This window comes from Cavia porcellus, unplaced genomic scaffold (genome assembly GCF_034190915.1).
Source record: "Cavia porcellus strain 051 isolate PalLab524CR breed Dunkin Hartley unplaced genomic scaffold, mCavPor4.1 scaffold_33, whole genome shotgun sequence".
Taxonomy (NCBI): Eukaryota; Metazoa; Chordata; class Mammalia; order Rodentia; family Caviidae; genus Cavia; species Cavia porcellus.
Window position 1 is genome coordinate 1298640 of NW_026947516.1, and position 23270 is coordinate 1321909.

The 23270-nt window shown below is 58.2% G+C and overlaps 1 protein-coding gene across 4 annotated transcripts in view; it reads right to left on the reverse strand.

Moving 5' to 3' along the window:
- Dhrsx (dehydrogenase/reductase X-linked) overlaps window positions 1-23270 on the reverse strand; it is a 52743-nt gene that overhangs the window by 26924 nt on the left and 2549 nt on the right. For 3 of the 4 annotated variants that reach the window (XM_063242943.1, XM_063242941.1, XM_063242942.1), the window contains exons 2-5: window positions 14997-15104; window positions 12978-13046; window positions 3714-3815; window positions 2067-2274 (exon numbers count right to left, since the gene is read on the reverse strand). In XM_063242943.1, coding sequence (XP_063099013.1) covers window positions 2067-2274; window positions 3714-3815; window positions 12978-13046; window positions 14997-15104 — 487 coding nt within the window. The remainder of the gene's footprint in view (window positions 1-2066; window positions 2275-3713; window positions 3816-12977; window positions 13047-14996; window positions 15105-23270) is intronic. The other variant, XM_063242944.1, reaches the window with a different exon arrangement.

The following is a 23270-nucleotide window of genomic DNA, read 5'->3' on the forward strand; positions in this document are numbered from 1 at the left end:
ATCCATCCATCCACCATCCATCTGTCCATCTATCCATGTATCTGAGCTATCTATCCTCTCTAATTCTACAGTCTGTCAGTATGACCAGACACGTGTTTCTGGAAGACGTTTTCCGAGCAGTACCCGAGTTTCACGTTCAGAAAGGAACACAGTTTGGTAATGAAATCCGAGCTCCAGGACTGCACAGGTCTGTGACCCGGAGCACGTGAGGTTGAGGCCTGCTGTGTGTCCCTGCGTCAGCCTGCAGGTTCCTGTCTTTTATTCCCTGAGGTCTTCACCCTAATTTAGCAGCCCGTCTCCCAGTGGCCCGGCTGGGTGTCCTGCCTGGAGCCGGCTCCTTCCACCCTCTGGGTCTGCCTCGCAGCCCGAGTGACTGCAGCTGCACCAGCCCCCAGCGCTCACCCCGGGGGCTGCTCTGTGCTGTGCATCAGAACAACCCGGGTCTCCAGCCCTGCAAAACCACGGCGCTCTGCCTCGTCAACTCTCTCACCTGGCGCCGGCTTAGTGACCAACTGTAATTCTGCAAAATAAGACTTTCCCCATTTGACAAGACCAAGTCCAAAACGCCCCCAAAATGTTAAAACTTTTTGAACCAGAAGGCAATGCTACAAGGTGCAAAATTTCACAGCTGATCTCACGGGAGAGGTCGGTCTACAGGCAGGAGCTCTAAAAACCTTACATGAAGACTCCTTCAGGCTGTACGTGCGGGGACAAGGTAGCCAGTTTGCCTTCACCCACGGGAGCATCATGGTGGACGGTGTGGGGAGGAGAGACGCTCCCATCATGGTGGCCGGGAAGCAGGGAGAGAAGGGAGCAGCTGGCCTCAGTGACAGAGATGTCCCTGTGCATCACTGACTGACAGATGACTGACTCTACGACACCCGTGATCCAATCAGCTTTAGAAAGTGTCAGTCTACAAACCTTGGAAGCAGGTTAACTTGGGTCAGGCTCGCCTGAACCCAGCGTCGGTGTCTTTGACAGGGACGGAAGTGGACACACGGGCGGCTTCTGCGGAAGCTTCCAGATCAAAAGCAAACCAGTTTTCTACCATGTTAGGGCCCAAATGTAGCAGACCACGTTACACCTCACACACCAAGTAAGTCTGAAGACGGCGCTGCGGGGGAACCGAGCCCTGAGCCCCCAGGCCTGGGTCTGTGCTAGAGGTGGACACGCACGCGCTCGGGAACTCGGCTGTGGGGCGCAGGGGGACCGGGGTCCCCGGTCCAGGGCAGTGGTGCTGGCCACGCCGTCTCGGAGCTGGACTTTGCTGCATGACACGCATCGGCGTCTGCATCGCGGAGCGTCCTGGTTACACCCGGGAAGGGTTCAGGGGAACGAGGGTCCCCGGGCTCGCGTCTGGGGACCCCGTGCAGGGGAATTAGTGGAGAATCTGCTGCAGACGTGTTGGGGAGTGGGGGCCCCGAGTCCAGCAACTGTGTCCTCCCGAGAGACGGAAGAGGAGACGGGACCCAGGGGAGGCCGGATGGGGAGACTGAGGCACAACCGGGGTGCTGGCCGGGGCGCAGGGTGCCCAGAGCTCGGGGAGGCCGAGGCAGGAGCGTCCCCCGTGTGTCCTCTAGAGGAAGCGAGGCCCTGGGATGCCCAGATTGGCTGCCGGGCATACAGACACCCCGGGGTCCATCTCAGCAGGTCACCGGACAGACCTCAGCCTGCCCAGAACTCAGGAACACAGACCCTGGCAGTTAAAATATGCTGACACCAAGGTCCTGTGATCGCTACCGTTCGGTTATTCGGTCTATTAATGGGAACACACTACATGGACTCCAGGGGTGTCACGGGGAGACCTGGGGTGTCCCCGGAGCCCTGGTGCTCAGTGCGGGGTTCTGGACGGTGACGGGGTGCATTGCGGGGAGGAAGGGCAGCCTGGCTGACCGGGAAGGCCGGGACCTCGTGACGTGAGCATCTCTCCTCCGCCTCGTTACTTGGCCCGGGATGCAGTGCACACTGCGGGGACCCACGCAGCCCTCGGGGTCCCCGAGGCCCACGGATGGTCCAGGACAGCCGCTGCACCCCGACCCCGGGAGGCTCCAGGAGCCGTCACCCACCTGCCCTGCAGGTCCTCCAGGTTGAGCCGGGCCACGTAGTGCGTGGCGGAGGACACGGTGACCACCCGGGAGCCGCGCCCCGGGGCCGCGGCCTGGCGCAGGCTGTCCAGGAGGAGGTTGGTGAGCAGGAAATGTCCCAAGTAGTTCAGGCCGAAGTGCTCCTCGAAGCCGTCCTCGGTCTCCCGCTGAGGCACCATCATGACGCCCGCTGTGGGGAAGACGTCCAGGACCGTTAGACGGGGGACATGGCCGGCCCCGGGCGGGGGACACACAGGACAGGGGGGCCCTCGCCCCGGCGGGCCCCGATTCTTTACCCCGGGCAGGGTCTGCTGGCCCCGGACTCAGGGAGACCCTCCCGCCTCGGCCTCCCGGTGCTGGACGCCGCTGCCCACAGCCACAGACTCGGCCCGACCCGAGCACTCAACACCCGCAAACAGGATGCAGACCGAGAGGCGGGAATCTGAGCCAAGCTGGGCTCCACCGAGAAATCGGAGCCCCCGAGGCCGGCCGGGGTGCAGGGAACAGAGCAAACTGCACTGCCAGAGGGAGGAACAGCACGCAACCCCGGGAAGATCTGCACTGGGAACCTCCTCGGAACCAGCACGTCCTCTCCTCGGGCTCCTCCCTGAAGACAGAGGACGTCACGCTGCAGCGGGCCACACACGCCCACGTGCAGAGCGGCGTAAGTGATGTCACGGCATCTCGGAAGCAGCCGGAATGTCCATCGGCAGATAAGCAGACGGAGGAGGAAAGTGGTTTATCTGCGGTGGAGTACTATGCAGCCACGAAGAAGGGGCGGTGGGGTCGTTTGTAGGGACACAGATGCCCAGTGAGAAAGAGACAGAATCAGACAGAGACAGAGAGACTCAGAGAGATAGAGATGGAGAGAGACAGGATGAGGTCCCCAGACGGCCACATCCCATCCCCACAGGGAAATACAACATTGTTCCCAAGCGCGGCCACCCCAGGACGCTCGAGAGCCTCTTGGTGCAGACAGACGAACAGACAGCCCCGCCCTGGAGAGACGGCACCGGGGAAGACCCGTGCGGAGGAGGGGACATGGGGTGCCCCCCTCGCAGCCCAGCACCCGGGAAGCTGAGGCAGGAGGGCCGCTCTGCGCCGTACAAGACCCCATCTCTACACGGCGGACCCGAAGGCCGCGGCAGGGTCCCCCCGGCCCTATCAAAGCCCACTCGGTTCCTCTGGGCACGCAGGGTCCGGCATTCCACCCGGTCATTAACCCCCCAGGACGGAACGCGGCTGTCGGGGACCAGAATGGCCACCAGGGCGGCCGTCCGAGGTCGTGCTGTGCGGTGCCCTGTGCCTGGCACTGCTCTGTCCTGTTCCGCTTTATTTTCTTTAAAATAAAATAATTTTTAAAAAAAACAGCGATGCAGAATGACCAGCGGCTTTGGAGCTGAGGGGGGCCCCATTCCCGGGGTGACCCCAAGTCCTCTCCCCGGACCTCCAGGACCCTCAGTGACCCTCAGCAGCCCGGCAGCTCCCGGCTGGCTCGCGGTGACCCCCAGAACCCAGACTGCGGCCCTGCAGTGGCGTGCATCGCTGGGCTCCGGAACCCGCAGCGGCAGGCTGTTAACTCCGGGCCGCGAAGGCCGGCACCCCGTTTCGGGCTCGGGGAGCACTCACCGTTGTTGACGAGCACGTGGAGGGGGAGCCCCTTGCTCTTGAACTTCTGCACGAACTGCCGGATGCACCTCATGGACGCCAGATCGCAGTGTAAGAATTCAACTGCAAAGACAGAAACGTGCCCGGCTGGGACCCGACCGGCCACTCTGGGCCGCGCGGTCAGCAGGCCAGCGTCCGCCCCGTTAGGACACTGACTGGACCTGCTGGCCCTTCAGGGGAACCGCGGCTTCTAAGTGTTGTTAGAAGCTCCCGAGGCTTGCGGATCACACAGCACGCAACGGGACGCTGCTGACGCACTCAGACCCAAGAAGGATAATAAACTGACTCCACGTTTTAAGGCCACGTCGCTTCGTAAGGAACGGCTTTGTGTACCTCTATCTCACCACCCGGGCACTCGGCCATCTCGCTGTGGCCCCGGAAATGCAAATTTCACTAAAGCTTCGGAAGAGCTTTCCTGTGTCCCTGCAAAAAAACACGATCTTCGGGCTCACAGAGGTGCCTGTCTGGTTACCTGCCGTCTGCACCCTCCTCAGATCGTCTATAAGCAGAACATTCACTTATTACAATGCCCGACCTTCTCTGTCCTTGGCGTTCACCTTTTTTATGACCCAGTGACACGCCAGCAGTATTATCTGAATCTGGGCAGCAGCACTGAGGGCTTGAACTTAAACACAGATGCCCATGTTCCCATGTGGCTCTGTTGAGGAACCGTGTGTATCGGCTAGCACTGCTGCATAACAAGCGTTCCCGAATTCACCGGCTTGCCACAATCTCCACGTGGGATCTGGCTTGTCTATAAGTTAGAGGTCAGGTGGCTGACCACCGTCTCTGTCCCACATGACGGCTAATTCCCGGGAAGGTAAATGCACCATCCGGCCAGGCGCTGAATGACGCACAGATTCCTTGCAGCTCGGGCGCTGAGCGAGCTCCCCAGAGCTCCGGGCACCCTGTGGCCCGCCACGGCTCCCACGGCCACCGCCACGGACAGCCCGTTCATTCTGAGTGGGTTTAATACATTCGTGTGTCCGCTCACAGCCGCCCACCCCGGGCCACCGAATCCATCCATGAAATCGTCGGTCACGTCCTCGCCCAGCAGTGGCCGGGTCGGCCCAGGCGGCCAGCGCCAGCCATCATGACCTGAAACCCTCGGCTAGGAACTGCGCGGCGGACATTAAAAGCCCCTGTGGGATTCCGTGGCAGTAAAAGCCACTGTGGGATTCCGTGGCAGGTTCGCCCAGGAGCGTTCAGCGATGCAGTCAGCAAACACCCGTGTTGATCTTTTCCATCGTGGTCTTAGCGTTTTGTGAGTTTGAGTCCGCCCGAGCGGCTGAGCACAAAATCCGTGCCCGAGCTGTGCCCAAGCTGCCCGTGCCGCCCCGCCGTGGACCCTGCACCTCATCCCAGCTCGGGGTGGTGCAGGAGGGCGCCCCGCAGCGCCCGGCTCTGCCCAGACCCGCAGGTGCCCGCCGTGCCCGCGTCTACAAGCAAACGCCTCCAGCAAAGAAAGTGAACCGAATCGGGGTCAGCACGGCTGCTGGACCCGCAGCCCTGACCACCAGCCACGGAGGGCCACGCGTGGATCCACGTGGCGGATTGCATATGGCGGCCCAGAGGGAGGCTGGGGGGGCTCCAGGGACGGGGTCCCGGCAGGCGGGCGGGAGCTGGAGTCCCCACAGTGCCGTCCGAGGACGTCGGCCACCATGTTGGTGTCCGCCCCCCTCTGCCATCTGTACCCCTGAGGCACGCTGGGGTCCCCCAGAACCGAGCGCCATCCGGGCGGATGCCAGAGCTGCACCTCAGAGGTCCTGGGCACCACGGGTGGAGGCCACGGGACCTGCTGAGCCCTGCCACCACCAGGAGGAGGAGATGGAGGAGGAGGAGCAGCAGGAGGCCTCGTCCTGCTGCTGCTGCAGGAGCGGGTATCCCAGCCCTGCCTGGTGCCCTCGCGTCTGCCCCAGGACCTTTGCAGCATCCGCCTCCACGAGGCCAGCCCCGCCCAGCCAGGCCCTTCCCGGCAGCTGCCAGGTCTCATCCTCGGCCGCTTTCCCTGCGAGCAGGCCGGGCGGCGGCAGCAGCAGGAGAGGAGCACAGTCCCCAGGGAGGTCACCGTGTTCTTGCCAAAGGAGGCGGACAGAATAACAATCAGTGGAGGGAGGAGGGAAGGGAGGAAGGGGAGGCCTCGGTGACAGGCGGCAGGAGGGGAGAGACGTCCGGAGCAGCTGCGCTGCGGTGACATCCCCGGCTCCCTCCGTCGGGCACTGATGGGCAGACACAGGCTGGGCCAAGCCTGAGCTGGTGGACGGAGCATGTGTAAAGGTCCTGAGGCACAGAGAGACAGGCCCTGATGTGGACGACCGCAGGCCCTCCCGGGAACCCCGGGACCCAGGCTCGGCGTCCGGTGGACACTAAGTCCCCTCGTCGTGGCTCACAAGCCCAAGCTCGGTGCAGCCCTTAGCAACACAGTTCTAGCATCCACGGAAACTCGACTCCAGCCCGCCCGGCTCTTCCCGAGCCGGGTGTCGCTCTCCAAGCCCGTGATCCTCGCACGCCCGTGTGAGCGGCAGCACGGCTCAGACACCAGCCGTCGGGAGCAGAACACAGACGGCTGGCTCGGACCGCGTGGGCACCAGGGCGCAGCACAGCACAGGCGGGCACCACCGAGGCCCGGCCGGCCACGAGGTGTTCAGGGACCCCCGAGGCTCCCCAGGGGGCGGCCCCACACGACCTTTAGCCCTTTTTAGGTGCAGCTCGCCTCCCGAGCTCCGCAGCCGGGTCCTCTCGGGCTGGGTCCTCCGAGTGGGGCTGACCGTGTGTGTGGACACAAACCTCCACTTCTGGGTTGGCACCAAAACCGTGTGGGCCAGAGAGTGTGAACCTAACCACACGCGAAAGAGACACAGATGCCCTGCAGTGGCCCACGGGCCCAGAGTGACAGAGATACCATCAATCGTCACACAGGACACTCCCGGGGCTCAAAAGTCACTGGCCAAGAAGCCCGGGCCAGTATTAGAGCCTTCTCGGGCACGCGTACTTATGTATGCAGTGGAGTACTACTCAGCCATGAACAAGGCTAAGCGCCAGTCACCTGAAGAAACACGGAGGCCCCCCCAGACCACGAGGCTAAGCGCAGTACAGGTGGGGGGGTCTGCACGAGGCCCCTCTGAAGGATTCTGATTTGTCCTCCATCGCTGGGCCCCGATCCCTGAGAGAAACCACTGAGAGGAGCAGTGTTTTATCGGGGTCCTGGCAGCACCCCCATCTTAGGTATCTAGCTTCCAAAATTGTCAATCAACTTTCAGTCCAGAGTCAGCCGGCCGCAGGGCACCTGGACCTGACACGGGCTGGGGAAGTGGACGCCATCACAGGGGCCCGTCCTCCCACCGGGTCCCGCCTCCCGCGTTTCCGTCAGCTCCCAAAATGCCAGCAAATTTCCAGCCCCTCTGTGCATGGAGTCGGGGTCCTCGCGAGTCAATCAACAACCCTCAAAGTCCCCCCACGGACAGCCACCCTCCCCGAAGGCCTGCAGAGACTGCACAGCCCGACCATCAGGACCCGGGTGGATGCAAATTCAGGTCTTTAAAGGAGGCCGCACGAGTCTGCGTTCTGTGGCTGTGATGAAGCACCCAGGGCCGGGCGTTCAGGAAGCAATGGGGCGATCGGGTCGCCATTGTGGAGTCGGTCAGCTGTGCGTGGCTGGGACAGCGTGGGTGACTCTCCTGTCGCCCACAAAGAGCCCCGAAACCCTGCGTCAGCGCCGACTGATCCCCCGGGCCCCGTCCACGGCTGTCCTGCCATCTGCGTGTCCTGACGCAGCCCCTCCCGCTCGGCCCCCGCCACCCTGCAGCCCGGTCTCCCAGGACACCCCGGTCCTGCACATTCAGCAGCCGGCCCGGGGACGAGGCTATTTCCAGCTCCCGGGCAGGAGGCTGACCACGTACCCGGCGGTGCCCAGCGGGCCCATCTGGCTGGCTCCTGTTTGTCTTCGGGTACAGCCTGGTTTTTTGTCAACTGCCGGAGAATTAAAAATAGCCAGTCAATGAACCTCCCAGCTGAGGAGCACATGAGCTGTCAGCCGCTCCCCGCCGAGCCCCTGAAATCAGATGCCCGAATCAGCTGGACGCGGAGCAGCTGGCCGGGTGCAGCGTCCCCCAGGCGGCGTTTATGGGACTCGCACAGCGACACACGAAAACACTGAGCTCGGCCCGGGCTCGGGTCCCACAGGCTGGGTTCCTCCGAGCTGCAAGCAAAAATTCACAGTGGACGCTGCCCCGTCCCTCCTGCCACAAAGCTCCCCGCGGGTCCCACCAGACGGAGACTTCACCCCGGACACGCTCAAGGGCACCGCGGTGCGATCAGGAGGGGACCCCAGCTCAGGACTGCACCTCTCGGGACGCTGAGCTCAGAGGAACGTGCACCCTCGTGTGCCATCCTGGCCGAGGTCGGGGTCTGCTGGGGGAGGACGGTCTTCAGGGAGGACCGGGAAGGTGTCCAAGTCCTGGCACAGACCCCCCGGCTTTCAGGTGCCCGCGGCGGCCCTGGAGGGGAAGCCGAGGACAGGGAGGGCCGGAGCACACACAGCAGGCGAAGACGCGGTTTCCTTAGTAGGTCCCCACGGCAGGAGCCACGGGCCTGCGGGAAAAGCCGCTTCCTCTTCCAGGAATGCAGAAGCCAGATAAGGCTGCGTAAGAAGCGAGCCCGGAGTTTAGGTTCCTCCTCGGGGCGGACGCCTGAGCGATTACTGTGTAATAGCCAGATAATTAGGGGAGATACGGGGGAGCACGGTGACAGCTAAATCCTGCACACACACACACGCGGGCACAGGGAACCCGGGCTATCGTTCACATAGGACAAAAAATACAAAACTGAAGGGCGTTTTGGAAGAATTTCATTTTAATGAGAACTTGGCGGCCGTCCTGCAGGCCGAGGTCCAGGTGCAGGTCCAGGTGCAGGTCCAGGCGCAGGTCCAGGTCCAGGTGCAGGTCCAGGTGCAGGTCCAGGTGCAGGTCCAGGTCCAGGTGCAGGTGCAGGGTGCAGGTCCAGGTCCAGGTGCAGGTCCAGGTGCAGGTCCAGGTGCAGGTGCAGATGCAGGTCCAGGTGCAGGTCCAGGTGCAGGTCTAGGTGCAGGTGCAGGTCCAGGTGCAGGTCCAGGTCCAGGTGCAGGTGCAGGGTGCAGACCTGAGTCTGGGCGGCTGCTCCCCGGTCACAGATGGCACCTGCACTGTGCCCTGCCTGGTCCCTGTGACGGGGACTCTGGTGCTGTGCAGGGCTGTGTGACGACCGTCCCATGAACCCCAGTACGAACTCGGGTCACAGGGCGCAGTCGGAACCGTGCACCCGGCTCCTGTTTGCTCTCTGAGTGGACACAGGCTGACCGCCTCCTGTAGAAGCCGCTGCCCTTTGGACCTTAAAGGGTCCCCCAAATGACCACGCGCTGCAGCCTTGATGCTCGGGGAGCCACCGTGACGACTCGGCGGGGCTCCCTGAGGGGGTCCTCTGGGGGTTCTGGAGGGCATCAGGGTGCTCTTCAGGCCTTTGGGGGTCCCCGGGGTTACTGGGGAGTCTGAGGGTCTCTAGGGAGGTCCCCGTGTTTTGGGGGAGTCTGAGGGTGTCTGGGCAGGGCTGGAGGTCATTGGGTCCTTGAGTGGATTCTGAGTCCATGGTGATTTCCGTGCCTCTCTGTGTCTGTCTGTCCCTGTGTCGCTCAAGACCCATGGAGAACGGGATGCGGTCAACAAACCCAGGAGACAGAACGGATCTCCGCCCCGGTTTATTCCCCGGGCCGTTTCTTGGGAGTTCAGATCTGCCTGACCGGAAGCCGGGAGCTGAGCTCTGAGCACACGGCAGGAGCCCGCAGACCTCGCCCCGCCCGGCTCTTCCCCGGGCCCAGGTGCAGCGGGCTGGACGCTGGCCGCTGACCGGAACCTGGGCGGCGGGTCGTCCTCGGGAGCCGGGTCTTGGCGGGATGGGAGGGTGCAATGGCGTCCCCTGGGTTCGAGCGGGCTCCTACTCCGGAGCTAACGGGGAGTCCGCGTCAGAAACCAGGAGGGGAGAGATGGGGTTCCCGGTAGGAGGGCGTAAGTGTCGGGGTGCGCGGGGTGCACAGTTACGGCGTCCTCTACGCGTGTGCAGAAATACATCGGACGCCACAGAGCCGAACCCAATAAATGATGCACAGGCAGTGAGGCCAGGCCACCGTGCAAAAGCCTGGGCCAGCGACTCAGGGCGTGAAGCAACAGCACCTCACGGCAGCAGGGCACACGTGACAGGGTGGAACCGAGCCCGAAGGACCTGGACTCGTCCCTGAGAGTCACAGCGGTGTCCGTGGGTGACGGGGAGCCCACTCGGAAGGGAACAGCTGTCTGGCAGAATGGAAGGTACGCGGGACTTTGCATGTTCTTTTGTATCTTTGGGAGACAACATGATATTTATAAAGGTGAGTGATTCATGTCCCTGATGAGTACGGTCTCCAGCTGCCTCTACTTACCAATAAAAGCCTCAGGTTATCCTTTTTCATAGCTGACTAGTACTCCACGGTATAAAAAAATCCACGTCTTTTTTATCCATTCCGTGCTTGATGGGCACTCAGGCTGCTTCCAAGATGTCACGCTGTGACTGTTTGACTGTTTGATCCTGTTTAAGTCCAGATCTTGTAACCTGATCAACTACTTCTAAGGTAACAATATGCAGTATATTAACTAGGACTAATTTCCTACAATTTTTACAAATTCTGTGTGATTCTATCCTCGTTTTGTTTTGTTTTTTAAAGTTAAATGTTTTTTTTTTTAAAGCAGTATTCCTTAATCAACCCGGGTCCTTCGGGATTGTACCCCTAGCGAATGGCCAGTGGAAACGTCCTTGCAGAAACGGCGTGGACACTGAACGGACCTGCCAGGCGCTCACCACCTCTCTCCTGCAGGCCGGAATCAATCGCAAAAGCTTTAGCTGCGCCGTCCTGGCCGCCTCTGTGTCCCGAATGGACCCGAAACCCTGACCTTTCCCGGTCACTGTGACCTTGGGGAGCAGCCGGGGGTCGCTCGGGGCCAGCTCCGGGGACCGAGGTGCACGGGGACCCGGTGTCAGGTGTTTACAGCTGCCTTTCAGCTGGATGGCGCTCGGCAGCGGCCGTCACCGGGTTTCTGATCCCAGCTGGCAAAGCCCCTGAGGACCGAGGACCAGAGCTGCTGGGCGAGCGGCCGGGACCCCGGAGGAGCCTGTCTGCAGTGGGCGCGGCGGGTCACGGTTGTCGGATGCTAAATAACAGAAACATATTTTACTGCATTTCAACACTCGGCATACGCTGGGATCACTGATTGAATATAAAGAACGACCTCGGGGCCCCCGCGGCACCCCGATTCCTGGGCACAGCTCCGCGGACTCTGGGGACTCCGGGAGGATTTTAGGCCCCGGCTCGCACGCCGCCTGTGCCCACTTTTTTGCTAAGTCTTCGCCCAGGAAAGAAATAATCAAAAAGTGAGCCCGGAATAGCTCCTCTGGCCCGGATGAAAACCTTAATCTTGGGAGCCGTCTTCCTGCTTTCCGGCCAGGTGCGGTAATCTGCGCTCGGTGTCTCGGGGAGACGGAACGTGAATCCGGGTTTAAAGAATCCAGAGCAGCGCAAATCCTCTTAGGGGCGCTCGGCACGCCGCAGCCCGCAGACTCACACCCTCCTGTGACTTACAGACCTCAGAGGTCTCCGCGGACGCCGCCTCCTGCTCCAGGAGGGTCAAGGGGGGCTCCGGGGCCGCGTCCAAGCTGGCCTGGGCCACCGGTCACATGGACACGGACAGCAGCAGGTAGCCCAGGAGCCCGTGAATCCACTGAGGCTCCGGGTGGTGGGTGGATTCGTCCCGGTCAGGCTGCAAAGCCAGTTCCTGACGCCTCACCAGGGAGATGAGTCTCAAAGGCCATGAAGCGTGCTGGGAATGGAGGCACACGGCTCCCCGCAGACCCGCAAGGCAGAGTCTCCCCCAAACTCTCTCTCTCGCCAGCGAGTCCGCGACCAGCAAAACAGACGGATCCATCTTACGAGAGGTGCACTAAAGAGTCCCGGCAGTCAGGAGGCTGAGGCAGGAAGACGGCGAGTGCCTGCCCAGCCTGGAGCACACGAGAGATCCAGGCTCCATAAAACCCCCTTTAAGCTGTGTTCTGGTGCCCGGCTCCTCCCTTCTGTCTCTGCTTCCCGGCCACCATGATGGGAGCGTCTTGCCTACCCCAGTGTAAGTGACCACTACTGCTGCACAGGTCAGGATGGGAGGTCCTCCAAAACCACAGCCCAGGAGCAGGAACAACATGAGTGCTCCTCGACGGACACACAGACAGAGATCACACATTCCGTGGGCCTGCTGGAATACTACGCGGCCCTGAAAAGGACATCTGTCCCACCATTTGCACCATTTACCAGGGTAAAAGTGGGGGCGTCACACTGAATAAAATCAGGCAGTCACAGGGTGACAAAGCCCGCGTGTTCCCTCCCACACAAAGAGTGATTTCATAGAAACCAGGCAAAAATTGGGAGGCTGAGGCAGGAGGAGGCAAGTTCCAGGCCAGCCCGCGCACAGTCAGGAGACCAAGCGCTAAATAAAATCAGAAGGGCGTGGGGTGCAGCTCAGTGGTACAGGGCATGCTCTGCGTGCACAAAGCCCTGGGTTTCATCTGTGGCACAGCATAATCCTAGTCATGCTGATAATAACCCCGTCATTTGCAAGAACACAGATGCAGATGGGTGAGTCCTGCGTGGCTTCACTCAGGCCTGGAATCTAAACACTTTGACTGCAAAGAACCAGAAGGCAGAGCAGTGAGAGGGGATTGGAACGTGCCAGCCTCCTGCCTCAGCCTCCCAGGTAGCTGGGGTTACAAAGGCATTTGACTCCGACTGTGTCTTTTTTAGGGTCAAATAATATTCCACAAGGCATGACCAACGCACCCTGTTTATCCGCTCACCGGGTGGGTGACACTGCGCAGAGGAAGGGAGCAGGGCAGGGAGGGCTGGAGGGAGGAACGGAAAGGCGGAAGGAGGGGAAGCAATCATCATCAATTAGAAGATGAAAATGCCCAGCGCTCGGGAGGCTGAGACGGGAGGATCTCTGTGAGCCCCTCCGAGCCCCCCTGCACAAACGCCTGATGAGGCTGGGACTCAGCTGCAAACCGCCAGGCTCGCTATCGGAACGTGCAGACCACAAAGGCCCAGAGAATCCACGCACAAAATCCGAGACGCATCGCCCCGTGGCACCGCACCCGGCCGGAACCAGAATCACCCCACGTTACCATGGGCGTTCGGCGTTTCCTCCTGGATCCCGCGCACCGCTTCCCGGCCTCGGTCGCTGTTATTTCCAGCTAAAAAGAAAAAGATGCAGAGTGAGGTGCTCGGGAAGCGGCCGGAAGACAATCACAACGATGATAATCACTGTGGCCGGGCGAGGTGGTGCACGCCGCCGACCCAGCCCTGACTCGGGAGGCTGAGGCAGGAGGAGCCCTGCAAGGTCCAGGCCGGCCTGGGGCAGCTGCTGCGAGCCGGCAGCCTGGGGAGCCACCAGGACAGCTGGCCAGGGGCCGTGCACCCGACCTGGGGGAGCCCCGACTTTCCTGAGGTGTCGATGGAGCAATATAGACTGGGAGGGTTTCAAGCTGAAGCGCATCTTCAGGAAAAAACAACCGCACGAAACTACGTGCATCACACTCAGCTCTCTGCACGTGCTGCTACAGGGGATGGTGGGTCTGAGGGGCGGGGCCAAGAGGAGGAAGTGACGTATAGAGGCGGGGCTAGGACAGCTCAGCCTATGGTGCTACCGGGAGATGGAGGGCTTGAGGGGGCGGGGCAAGAGGAGGAAGTGACATCATGGAAGCGGGCTTAGGCAGCTCAGACCATGGTGCTACGGGGAGATGGAGGGTCCAAAAGGGGGTGGGAGAAAGAGGAAGTGACGTCACAGAGGCGTGGCTTGGACAGTCAGCTCTCAGATGGTGGGTCCATGAGGGGCGGGGCCAAGAGAAAGTGACGTCATGGAGGCGTGGCTTAGAAGGGCTATGGAAGCCCACTTTCCTCTTCTTTCTCTATTTGTTCTTCTGGGCCACCATGATGTGAGTGTCTTCCCTCCTCTACACCAGTCCACCACGATGCTCCTGACTTGGAGCCAGACAGAGGGATAGTGGGCCCACGAGACGCGGGGCCAAGAGGGAGTGACGTCACAGGGGCGTGGCTTGGACAGCTCAGCCTATAGTGCTACAGGGAGGGAGGCTCCAAAGGGGCGGGGCCAAGAAGAGGAAGTGACTAAGCCAACCAGTCGCAAGCTCTGCGCCCCTGAATCAAAATAAACTTTTTTTTCATCTAAGTCTTTCTGAGCGACAGAAAGCTGGTAGGCACAACGACCCAGCCACTGCCATATTTCTGTTTAACGCTAAGGCCTTTCCAGTAAAATGGGGCAGAGGTGAGGTGTGGAGGGAAGGATGCTGCGGGAAACACCTCAGGCCCCAGCTGGGGACAGGCGAGGGCCACGTGGGGCGCAGTTCCTGCAGGGCGTCACTTCCTCGCCTGACTTCCTCACCGCATCAGGGCGCTGAGCTGAGCTTCCTGGATTTCGGGCTTTGAGAAGTGTTGGGCGCGGGAAAAGCCACACAGGAGGAGGACAGAGCACGGGGTCGGTGGGCGCCACAGTTCTCCCAGTGCCCACTACTGTGGACCCAGGAGCGAGCCGAGAACCGTCAGCACAGGAGCCCGTAAAGACAATGCATTACGTAGACATGGTGGAGTATTACACAGCCAGAAAAAAGGGAAATAAGGCAGTTACTGGAAAATACTTTACACAAACATTTTGTTGTTTTGAGACAGGATCTCACTGGGTACCCCAGGCTGGCCTTGAGCGTGCAGAGATCCGCCTGCCTCAGCCCCTCGGGCCCTGGGATGACAGGCGTGCGCCCCACACCCGGCTGTGTTCCCAAATCCTGCGGTTTGCACCCCTGAGCGAGATTATAAAGATCAGAAAGCAGCCATCCCTTCCCCTCTACTTAAAAAAGTAGTTTGAGTCCACAGCAGGGTCCCCAAAGGGCGGCCCTCAGACCCAAGCTGGCATAGGGGCGCCCAGGCCATCCCAGCACTGCGGGAGGCTGAGGCAGGAGGGCTGCAGGCTCCAGCCCCGCCCGGGCGACTTGCTGAGCCTGCAAGACCCTGTGTCAAAATTAAAAAACAGTAAAAGTCAAAGATACCGGCGCTCGGCGCTGGAGCCCCAGGTTCGATCCCAACCACCACGTAAACTGAGCAGAGACCCGGGCGCCAGGCGCGGGGAGACTCACCTATGACCACGCGCATGCCGAGCCCGGCCAGCTGCTTGGCCGTGGAGTAGCCGATGCCATCCGTCCCGCCGGTCACCACGGCCACGCGGTCCGGTTGTCGGCAGAAAGCTACGGCAGGGAGAAGGGAAGGATCAGGACGCAGGTCTGGTGTTCATGTGTGCCGTGGGCCGGTCTCGGTTACAGGGCCGGGCTGGGACCGGCTCCTCCCCACGGAGCTCCGTCCCGGTTTGGTTTCTCCGGACAATTCTTGCTCTGTGTGCTGCCCGGCGTGAGGTCCGACGTGCAACCCTCCTGCCTCAGCCTCCCCGAGAGCTGGCATCACGGGCGTGGCCACCAGACCTAACTTTCTAATTTCTTTTCCGAGCTCACTTTTTAAAGGTAAATGCATTTGTTCAAATGCTGATTGCACACACAGGGCCCCAAAGCAAACTTCCTCATCCAAAGAGCACAGTAAAACCTCTCCGCTTTGACCGTGCCTGACTTTTTAAAATATAAATGTTGCTTTAAATGCAAGTGCTCCCTTTCGATCCCCCCGAGAGACCCTCAACTCTGTTTCCCTCCAGAGCCGGAGGGATTGACTAAAGATAAAACGTGACCCCGGGCGGGGAAATCCTGCCTGCCCCGCCTTGGACTCCTGGAGATCCTCCTGCCTCAGCCTCGCGGATGACAGGCGCGTGCCCTGACACCTCGCTTGGATTTTCCTAACAAGGTCTTGCTGTCTCTGCACGGGATGCACCAACAAGGCGGGAAAAAGTGCATAAGTCAGCACAGCACACGTCAGGTTCTGAGGACCAGCGCTGTCACTCGGAGGCGGAGGACTCCTCTATAGTCTGCAAAGCCCTGGGCGGAAAAAAGCCCAGCCCCAAGCAAGGTCCTAGCAGTCAGAGGTCCTGGACGTGTTTGGTGAACGGTTTCCCTTCAGCCGGGCGTGGAGGTGCACACCCGTGACCCCAGTACTCGGGAGGCTGAGGCAGGAGGATCTCTGGGTGTTCGAGCCCCGCTTGGGCTACCCAGCCAGACCCCGTCTCAAAAAAGCCAACAAACCTGGACACCCTGAGGGAGACTCTGTCTGAAATCGTGACAGGAGGCCTGCGGTTGGGGCTCTACAGGAAGGCAGATTATTTTGGGGTCCTTTTCTGAGATGGCGTCTCGATACCGAGTGCAGGCTCCTGTTGAATCACGGTGCAGACAGGTCGGCCTCGAGCTAGTGGAGAGCCTCCCGCCTCAGCCTCCCCGGGGCTGAAGGATGCAATGGGCACACTCGGGACTCCTCCGCTGGAACAAAACTCAGCAGGAGAAACTGTGTCACGGACCCGAGAGGCAGCCACGGGACAGACCCCGGATGGGGGCAGAGGTCGTAACAGTGGGTCATTTACTGTAGTCATTTTGTTTTTAAATTTCGGCATTGACCGAGAATTCTGATGACACCTTGGGGAACACATCAGCGAGGGTTTGGGTCACCAGGGGAGGCAAAACGGGGCTTGGTCACTTTGGAAAAGACTCCAGCAGGTTACACAGACTCACACCCGACCCCACACCACGGAAAAACCCCACAGTGAAGTAAAAACGTGACTTTAACTCAGAGCTGAACGCACAGGCTCAGCACAACGTCATCGGTGACAACTGAAAATGTGGAATACTATACACCCATAAAAAAGGAATTACAGTACCAGAGTAGGACTTTGTAGCACAATGCCAGCACTCGGGGTGTCTCTCCGTGGCAGAGCACTTTCCCAGCAAGTCCCAAACACCAGGTTCACTTTCCAGCACCACGAAATGAACATAGAAACACCAAAGAAGTACCGAGCGCTGGCTTGTTTTGTTATACGGGTGGTGCTGACGGCCGTGATACCCTGAAAGCCACCAATCAGTGCACCAAAGACCACCAATCACACAATTTATCTAAAACACCCAGAAAGGCGGACGCACGGAGGAAAGAACCAGACGTGCGGGTGACAACAGCGGGGCTTTCCTGCCCACACCGTCCACCACGATGCTCCTGCGCGTGGCTCTCAGGAGGGTTTGAGCTCCCCGGACACTGTAACGCAGCAGGAAATTAACACATAAAGCTGGGGTGGCTGAGGGGGCCCGTTCAGACCAACATCTGCACACCTGTATTCACCAAAGTCAGTAGTCAGAACCGACCTCCGTGTCCATCCGTGACGTGGATCACAGCAATGTGGTGTGCGGCTAGCGTGGAGTACTACGCAGCCCTTAAAAAGCCAGAGCCCTGTCCTTTGAGGAAGACACCTGCCGGGCGATGTGTCTGCCCCTGATCAAGTGGATTCTGCCACAAAGCCGCCTGGCGTGGTGGGCTCTCACCACACGCACAGAAGAGGGGCTGAGATCACACTCAGGAATCCCTAGATGGCAAGGCGGGACCCAGGGTGTGTAAAGTGCATCAGGGTGGGCGATCACTAACGGAGCCTCCTGATTGGTTCAGCAGGGTTCTGGAGGTGGATGGCACCGACCAATCAGCTTACAGCCTGGTCCAATGCCAACACTGAAGCCCCTTGGTGGTCTGTGTGGCACGGACCTTTCTACGAATGTTCACGGTCATTGATGCGTAAAAGAAGGGTTGCTGCCAGGCGCAGTGGCGCACACCTGTCACTGCAGCGCCCGGGAGGCCGAGGCAGGAGGATGGCGGTGAGTTCTGGGCTCCACAAGGAGAACAAGTCTCAAAAAAACAAGGAAAACCTGTTAGGTGTACAAGCCGCACGACGGAGTACTATGCAGGCAGGAAGAAGGGGTTAACGGTGTTTGAACAAAAAGCAGGCGCACCTGGGAAACAACATTGGCGAAATAAATCGGCCACAATAAATCAGACCACACGCCTGAATACGGCAGGGTTTTTCTTATTCGACTGAGGCGATGTATAAATGACAGCCACACACAGGACGGACACAAGGACACGGAGACACGGGTCTTTTGCCAAAGGGAAAAGGGTCAGAGATGCGGGGGAGGGACGCGGAGAGTCAGACTCGTGTTGCCCACACCGGGACTCCTGCGGGTGTGCACCCCGCTCTCCCGTCTCTGGCTGTTACAGGCGCTTTGCACAGTGTCCCCGCCAGCCCCGAAGAGGAGCCGGGAGCAGTTGGTTTCAGTCTTGGGATTTTACTTTCTTTATTTTGGGGTGCTGGGGGGAGCCCCGAGCCTCTGCACTGAGCTCCGCACCCTTTACGACCGGCCTTAGAGGCAGGACCTGCGTGCGCACCCTCCTGCCTCAGCCTCCCCGAGCGTGGGGCCAACCAGCTTGGGGCGCCCGGCGAGCCCTCAGGCTGCTGCACGGGATGGAAGGGGGCAGGCCTGCGGGCAGCGGTGCGGCCGGGCAAGGTTAGAGCAGAAGACCGGGCACCTGCCCTCCGGGAGGTGTGCACGGGGCCACCACACACGTGTGTGTCCACGTACCTGTGTGTGCGCTACTACGGATGACACGGATCGACGTGTACACAGAGTCACACGTGTACACACGGAGCTGTACACAAATGCCCAGGATACAGCACTGACAAATAGGTGTTTGTGCAAATGCACACCCACACAGGCTGTGAAAAACTTGTGAGATGTGTACCACACACACGTGTGCACACTCACACCCACACACGTACGCGTGTGCGGCACTGGGAAGCACACACGTGAGCACACACATACTGTGACGTGTACTGTGACTGGGGTACACGCTTACACACCGTACATCTATGTATACATACATAGAATACAAGTATAGTGTTATAAGTAAGTTTAATAAGCTATATTTTAATATTTTAATAGAATACTATGGTAATTTATAAGTTACTATTGTAAGTTTAGTGATGAACTATTAGTTATATTATAATACTATTATATATATTATATACTATATACTATATATATATATACTACATATATATGGTATACACTATATATAATAGTATATATTATAATATATTATGATTGACTATATTACATTATGTATTATAATGTATACTGTATATTATATTTTATTATATTACAATAGAATACAACTATAGCAATACATAGGTTAGTACTGTAAGTTTAATAAAGTATATTTTAATAGACTACGGTAATATGTATTACTATTATAAGTTTAGTAATGAACTATTATATATAATACAATATTATCATTGACTATATTACATTATGTATTATAATGTATATAGTGTATTATATTATTATATTACAATAGAATACAACTATAGTAATACTTAACTTACTTAACTACCGTAAGTTTAATAAACTTACCGTAAGTTTAATAAACTATTTTAATACAATACTACAGTAATACATAAGTTACTATTATGAATTTAATAATAAACTATCATTTATATTATAATACAGTATTGTTAATATGATTGTATATTATATACGTAATATACATATTATGTGTAGTATATAGTATTATTATATTATATAATAGAAGGCAACTATAGTAATATATAAAATAGTATTGTAAGTTTAATAGTAAACTATGTTTTACTAGAATACAACTATAGTGATATATTACTGTAAGTTTAATAAACTATAATAAACTATTATAATAATACATTAATGTATTACATTATATATTGTAAGGCATGTTATATATATTATATTATAATAGAACACAACTATAGTAATACATAAGATAGTATTGTAAGTTTAATAATAAACTAGTATCATTCAATAGCACACAGCTACAGTGATCCATAAGCTCGTCTTATGCTAAGTTTAACGACGATGTATTTCTATTACTGATGCGTCCGCCTAGAGAAGAGGCGGGTCCGTCTTCTTTCTGGTGAGCTCTGCCTTTCGGCCATGGTCTCTGAGTGTGCCCCGACCGAGTGTGCCCCGAGTGTGCCCCGAGTGTGCCCCGGGTGTGCCCTGAGTGTGCCCCGGGTGTGCCCCGGGTGTGCCCGCGGTTCCCGAGTGTAACCCCAGGTGTCCCCCCGCTGAGGTCCGCGTGCACACCCCGCTGTGCAGACGCCGGGTCCGCGGCTGCTGCTGGGCTGAGCTGCTGGCCGGCCTGGCCACGTCCACCCAGGACCAGGGCGACGCTGCCCGTCACTGGTTGGGCGGGAGGAGCCCGAGCCCCACGCGGGGCGCTCCCGATGCTGACTGTGGTCACGCGGGCAGGACGGGAAGGCACAGGAGAGCCGAGCGGCCGTGCTGGTGCACCCGAGCTCGGGAGGCCGAGGCAGGCCATCTCCGCAAGCCCAGGGCCAGCCGCGCCCCGCACTGACCGCAGGCCCGCGGGAACTGCGCAGCCAAACCAGCCTTGCGGACAGCAAGACACACAATACAGCCAACAACAGCGCCACACACGCACCACACACAGGCACGAAGGACAGCATCCCTAAACCTGGGCTCACCTGGCTGTGGCCCCGGGGCTCAGCCCAGCACGGGGAGGCTGAGGCAGGAGGATCTCCAAGAGCTCCCGCTGGGCTCCGCAGCACACCCCGGCTCAGAAAACCCCTGACCCCTTCCTTCAGCACTTTTTATTGTGAGCCAGGCTGGCCTGGAGCTTGAGACCCTCCCGCCTCAGCCTCCAGCCTCCCGGGGTCCTGCCTGTGATTTCTGATCCCACCCCAGGGCCAGGCGGCTCAGTGGTTTCCCAGATGTTCCCGGGACGACGGGACCCAAGCCCGGTCACAGCAGCGCGCCACAGGTTTTAAGGTCACCCTTAAAGAGCAAAGACTGCCAACGTTCTCACCGCAGTAAACGCACAGAAGCACAGAGCCGGGGGACACCGAGGCACCGGGCCTTCCGGGAGCTGAAGAAGCCACCGGCTCTCAGAAACGCAGAAGGGCGGGCGTGGTGAGTACAGCCACTGGGGAGGCTGAGGCAGGAGGATCCCTGCGAGTTCGAGGCCAGCCTGCGCTGCACAGTGAGCTCAGGGCCGGCCCGGACTGCACACCGAGACCCTGCCTCAAAAAAAGACCAAAACAAACAAACCAACAAACAAAAGTATTAAAAAGATCCAAAGTTCCCGTTGGGGTTCTGCTGAGGTCAATTTCCAACTGGTGTAAAACCCAGGGACAGAGGACCACTGAGGTACACAGACAGACAGATGACTGATGACGGACAGATCGATGGTAAAGCCGATAAACTAGATATAGATGATTGATACACAGGATGGACAGATAGCTGATTGACTGATAGATAGTAAGGATGCACAGACAGACATAAGTTTGCAAGAATCAAAGGTTCTACAATAGAAAAATGCACAATTCTAACTTAAAAAAGGTAAATGAGATGATGTATAATAATTTAATCATTAATTAATTAATTAATTAATAATTTAATCATTCTGCTCTGCACAGCCACCTGACAACCCCACTGTGCCGTGTAAATTCCCGGGAAGGGGGTGAGATCGGGTCTCGCTATGGAGCCCAGGCTGGCCTCAAACTCAGTGAGATCCTCCTGCCTCAGCCCCCTGGGTGCTGGGATGACAGGCGCGTGCCCCACACGCCCAGCTAATGTATATGATTGCCGTTTGTCGACTGAATATATAACGGTATGCCGGGCAGGGGGGTGCGGCTTACTGATAGAACCCGGGCACAGCATTCCTGGGGCTCTGGGTTTGATTCCCTGTGCAAAAAATCAGTAAGCACGCAAGCAAGCAGCTTGGTAGCCGGGAGAGGCGTCCCAGGCTGTCACCCCAGACCTCGGGAGGCTGAGGCAGGAGGGTCCCAAGCTCAAGCTGAGTGTGGGTTGTTCAGTGACACTGTTCCAAAACTTACAAAGGACCAGAGTTTCTCACCAGAGCCAAGGGCCTGGGGTCAGTTCCCTGAGAGGGAGGGGAGGAGGGAGGGGATGAGGGAGGGGAGGAGAGAGGGGAGGAGGGAGGGGAGGGCGGGGAGAAATCTGGAAAACAAACCACCATGCTTGGAACAGCTGCGTGTACATAAGGTGTGCAGACTTTAAATCTGCTCTGGTTCCGAGCAGGGCCGTTATGCAGCACCTGCGGTCACCAGCGCCACACTGGGGTGATCAGAAACCCGGTGACGGCCGCTGCCGAGCGCCATCCAGCCGAAAGGCAGCTGTAAACACCTGACACCGGGTCCCCGTCCACCTCGGTCCTGGAGCTGGCCCCGAGCGACTCCCGGCTGCTCCCCAAGGTCACAGTGACCGGGAAAGGTCAGGTCCATTCGGGACACAGAGGCGGCCAGGAGGGCGCAGCTAAAGCCCCCGAGCACAGAGCACCCCGAGCTGCTAGGAGAGAGGCCGGGATCTGGGGGAGCTGGGGGAGCCGGGCAGGGCCGGGGGGACTCGGGGGTCCCTGGCTGGGCGTGTTTTACTGTAACTGATTGTTTAGAACGTCAACACTCACATACTCACCCCGGGAATGTGGGGGCCGCTCCTGTCACCCCAGCACTGGGGAGGCCGAGGCAGGAGGATCCCTGCCAGGTCACAACCAGCCTGGGCTACCAAGCGAGTGTCAAGTTTGAGACAGAGTCTTGGCTCAATCAGTAAACCCCCCAAGCAATTCGCAGGATGCAATTGGAGACCCTCCCGCCTCGGCCTCCCCAGTGCCAGGATTCCGGGTGCACCGAGCTGACTGTTATTAGTCTACGGCACATGTCACCTGCTTCCTAAATGTCCCTCTGGACCTCTAGTAAGTGATAGGTTGCTATAAGCCACATAAATAACAGGCCCTGGGGCTGGGGAAGTCCTTACTTTTTGTGAGAATTAAAACTTTCTACCATCTAGCCGGGCGTGGTGGCGCACAGCTGTCATCCAGACACTCAGGAGGCTGAGGCAGGAGGGTCTCTGCGAGCTCGAGACCAGCCTGGACTGCACAGCGGGACCCCGTCTCAAAAAGACAGAAAAAAACCCCAAAAACTTTCTACCATCAAGAAGTCTGACATTTTCAAGTTTTCGGGTCCAGCCTGGGCAACCGAGGCACGCCCTGTCTGAAAATTAAAGACAAGAAATTTTAAGACAGCGGGGGTTAGGCAAGCCACTGGGGGCCCTGTCTCCTCTGTCTGTCTGTCTGTCTGAGCTTTCTTTCTCTAAATGAATATATTCTGCTCTCTGAAAAACAAAAACACAGAGCCGGGCGTGGGACTCGGTGTGAAGGCCCCGCCCGGGTCCCCAAAGCCACAGGAAAAAATCTACAAGGTGTGGAACAGATAGATCCTCAACCGCAGGAAACACAAAAATCATCAAAACGTACACAGCCGGGCAGACGCCATCCTGCTTCCATCTTTCCCCGCCGTTCACAGATCTAGAAATATTTTCAGTCAATTAAAAACAGAACCCAGGGGCCGGGGACTGAGCCCAGCGGCACCAGCACCT